This window comes from Otolemur garnettii, unplaced genomic scaffold (assembly GCF_000181295.1).
Source record: "Otolemur garnettii isolate 467f Iridium unplaced genomic scaffold, OtoGar3 scaffold00088, whole genome shotgun sequence".
Lineage (NCBI taxonomy): Eukaryota > Metazoa > Chordata > Mammalia > Primates > Galagidae > Otolemur > Otolemur garnettii.
The window spans coordinates 5558512-5561188 of NW_003852483.1; the positions used below are offsets into that span (position 1 = coordinate 5558512).

Sequence of the window (2677 nt, forward strand, 5' to 3'; positions counted from 1 at the left end):
TCTGCCAGAACAGACCTTGGTCTCTTTCTCTTACTTTCCGCAGAGCTAAGCCTAAGAATCCACCCGCAGTCCCAGCTCCTACAGTTTCCGGGATGGCGGAGAACAAAGAAACCCACACGCGCCAAGATGCCCCTCTGAGCGGCCCCGCCCCAGACCCTGCTCACTTGCCCCGCGCCTTAAGCCCCGCCTCTCCACACGTCCCGCCCCGCTTCTTCCAACGTCCCGCCCCCCACCGTCGGACGCCTGGTTTGATGGCCTCTGCTGCCGTTGCTCCGGTCACTCAGCAGGTCAGCGGCTGCGCGGCCCCGGCTCCGGGCCCGGCCCTGAGTGGCCCCGAGCGCGGGCAGCCCCTGGCGGCCTCCGTGGCCGAGCTGCCCGTGCAGGATGCCTCCGGCAAGCGAGTGCCGTTCGGCGCACTGTTCCGAGAGCGCCAGGCCATCGTGGTTTTCGTGCGGGTGAGCGCGGGCGGCGGGGCCACCTTGAGCAGTGACCTCACCTACTGGCTGGGATAAGGGTTGTTACCACAGCCTCAGCTCGGGGAGCACATCGGGTCCCTCTGGGGGCCTGGGCCGGAGAACGGTGCTCGGTAGGCTTGGCCCTTCCCTGTGGTCCTTGAGAGGCTTCTGGGATGCGAGCCACTCCTCACGCTTCCTCTGACCGGGATGAGAAAACAACTGCTTGGCAGGCCTTTGTTCCAGCAAACTGAGCTGGTAGTAAGGACTGGGTGCGGCCCGCTTTTAATGCGCTTCGAGGGCCCTTGACACCTTTTTCCACATCTCAGATGTTGAGTTTATTCGTATGAGGCATGGAGTGCGTGGTTCCTTCTGGACCCTGAGAGTGCTACCTCGCTAACTTGCCCTTTTTTGCCTTATTGCCTTTCAGCATTTCCTGTGTTACATCTGTAAAGAATACGTGGAAGATCTGGCCAAAATCCCTAAGAGTGTATTACAAGTGAGTTTCCTTAGAGTGAGCAGCAGAGTGCTGGCTTCCAGGAGACTTTGTGGTAGTGTCATTTATAAGAAGTGCAGTGGGGTGAGGAGTACATGGTTTCCAGCCCTGGCACTGGCACTCGCAGACCCAGATATTCACTATCTCGCGCTTATATTAAAAAAAAAAAATAATTTTCACTACTTCTTTCAATACCTCCAAAAAGAGAGATTTATTTCCATCCTCATTTTTCGTTGCTGGCTGCCTCTAAAGGTACTAACAACCATAATAATAATTTTGACGCTGCCTGATAACTTAACCTATTCTGAAATGTTGGGTGAAAATGCCCAAAAGGAAATGCTGGAAATTATTGATATTTTCTTTCCTTTGTTTTTGTTATGCTCCAAATCGTTGTTCATTATAGTAAAATACCCATATATCTTAAATGGTACAAATTTGCATTTGTTAATAGACTGCAAGTTCCATGTTCCTAGGACAACCACATAACCTGCTTTTCTTTAGACGCAGATAGGGTTGTTCCACGTGAGCTTTTTGAGTTCAGACACAGAGCAAACTGAAATCTGTTTCAGCAGTCCTTATAAATTGGGATGTGGAAAAAAATTGTTAAGTAACTCGAATTTTGTAGTCTTTTCCTTGGGGGGGATATAGAGAGGTTTTGTGGGGGAGTTTTTATTATTTAAGAAATAAAGTGTTACTCTGTCACCCAGGCTCCAGTACAGTGGCATGATTATAGCTCACTGCAGCCTCCAACACTTGGTCTCAAGCAATTCTCCCACCTCAGCCTCCAAAGTGCTGAGAATACAGGCATGTGCCACCAAGCCCAGCTAGAATTATTGACTATATTGCTTTGAAAAAACTTTTGACTATACCTTTGCATTTCCTTTTATTCTTTTTTTAAAAACTTGGCAAATGATAATTATACATATTTACTGGGTACAATGTAATGTTTTGATATACATTTATAATGTAGAATAATCAAGTCAAGCTAATTAATATATTCATCAGGTCACACAGTTACCTTTTTGTGTCATGAACATGTAAAAACTAGTATTTCATCAATTTTGAAGTATTCATTATTAACTCTAGTCACTCTGCTTAACAGTAAATCTCTAAAAGTTATTTCTCTTGTCTAATGGAAACTTTGTGCCCTTGGAACAACACATTCTCATTCCTCTTTCCTTCCTCCCCCAGTCTCTGATAATCATTATTCTACTATTTCTGTGAATTCCACTTTTTTATAGTCTACCTGTGAGATTATGCAGTGTTTATCTTTCTGTGTCCAGCTTATTTCATTTAGCATAATGTCCTCAAGCTCATCCAGGTAGTCCCCCAAATTTTTTATGGCTGAGTAGCTTTCCATTGTGATGCCACATTTTCTTTTCTTTCTTTTTTCTTTCATTCTTTTTTTTTTTTTTTTATTAAATCATAGCTGTGTACATTAATGCAATCATGGCATACAATGTGCTGGTTTTATATACAATTTGAAATGTTTTCATCAAACTGGTTAACATAGCTTGGGTAGCACCTGTGTCTCAAAGGAGTAGGGTGCTGGCCATGCTGGAGGTGGTGGGTTCAGACCCAGCCCCGGCCAAAAAAAAGAAAAACAAACAAACAAACAAACAAACAAAAAAGAACTGGTTAACATAGCCTTCACGGCATTTTCTTAGTTATTGTGTTAAGACATTTATATTCTACACCTAGTAAATTTTACATGTACCCTTGTAAGATG

The 2677-nt window shown here is 45.0% G+C and overlaps 1 protein-coding gene across 2 annotated transcripts in view; it reads left to right on the forward strand.

The window, feature by feature from the left end:
- The first annotated feature begins 241 nt into the window (after positions 1-241).
- Positions 242-2677, forward strand: part of AAED1 (AhpC/TSA antioxidant enzyme domain containing 1) — a 12263-nt gene continuing 9827 nt past the window's right edge. For both annotated transcript variants that reach the window (XM_003795028.3, XM_023516254.1), the window contains exons 1-2: positions 242-455; positions 883-951. In XM_003795028.3, the coding sequence (XP_003795076.1) occupies positions 252-455; positions 883-951 (273 nt within the window). In that variant the 5' untranslated portion in view covers positions 242-251. The remainder of the gene's footprint in view (positions 456-882; positions 952-2677) is intronic.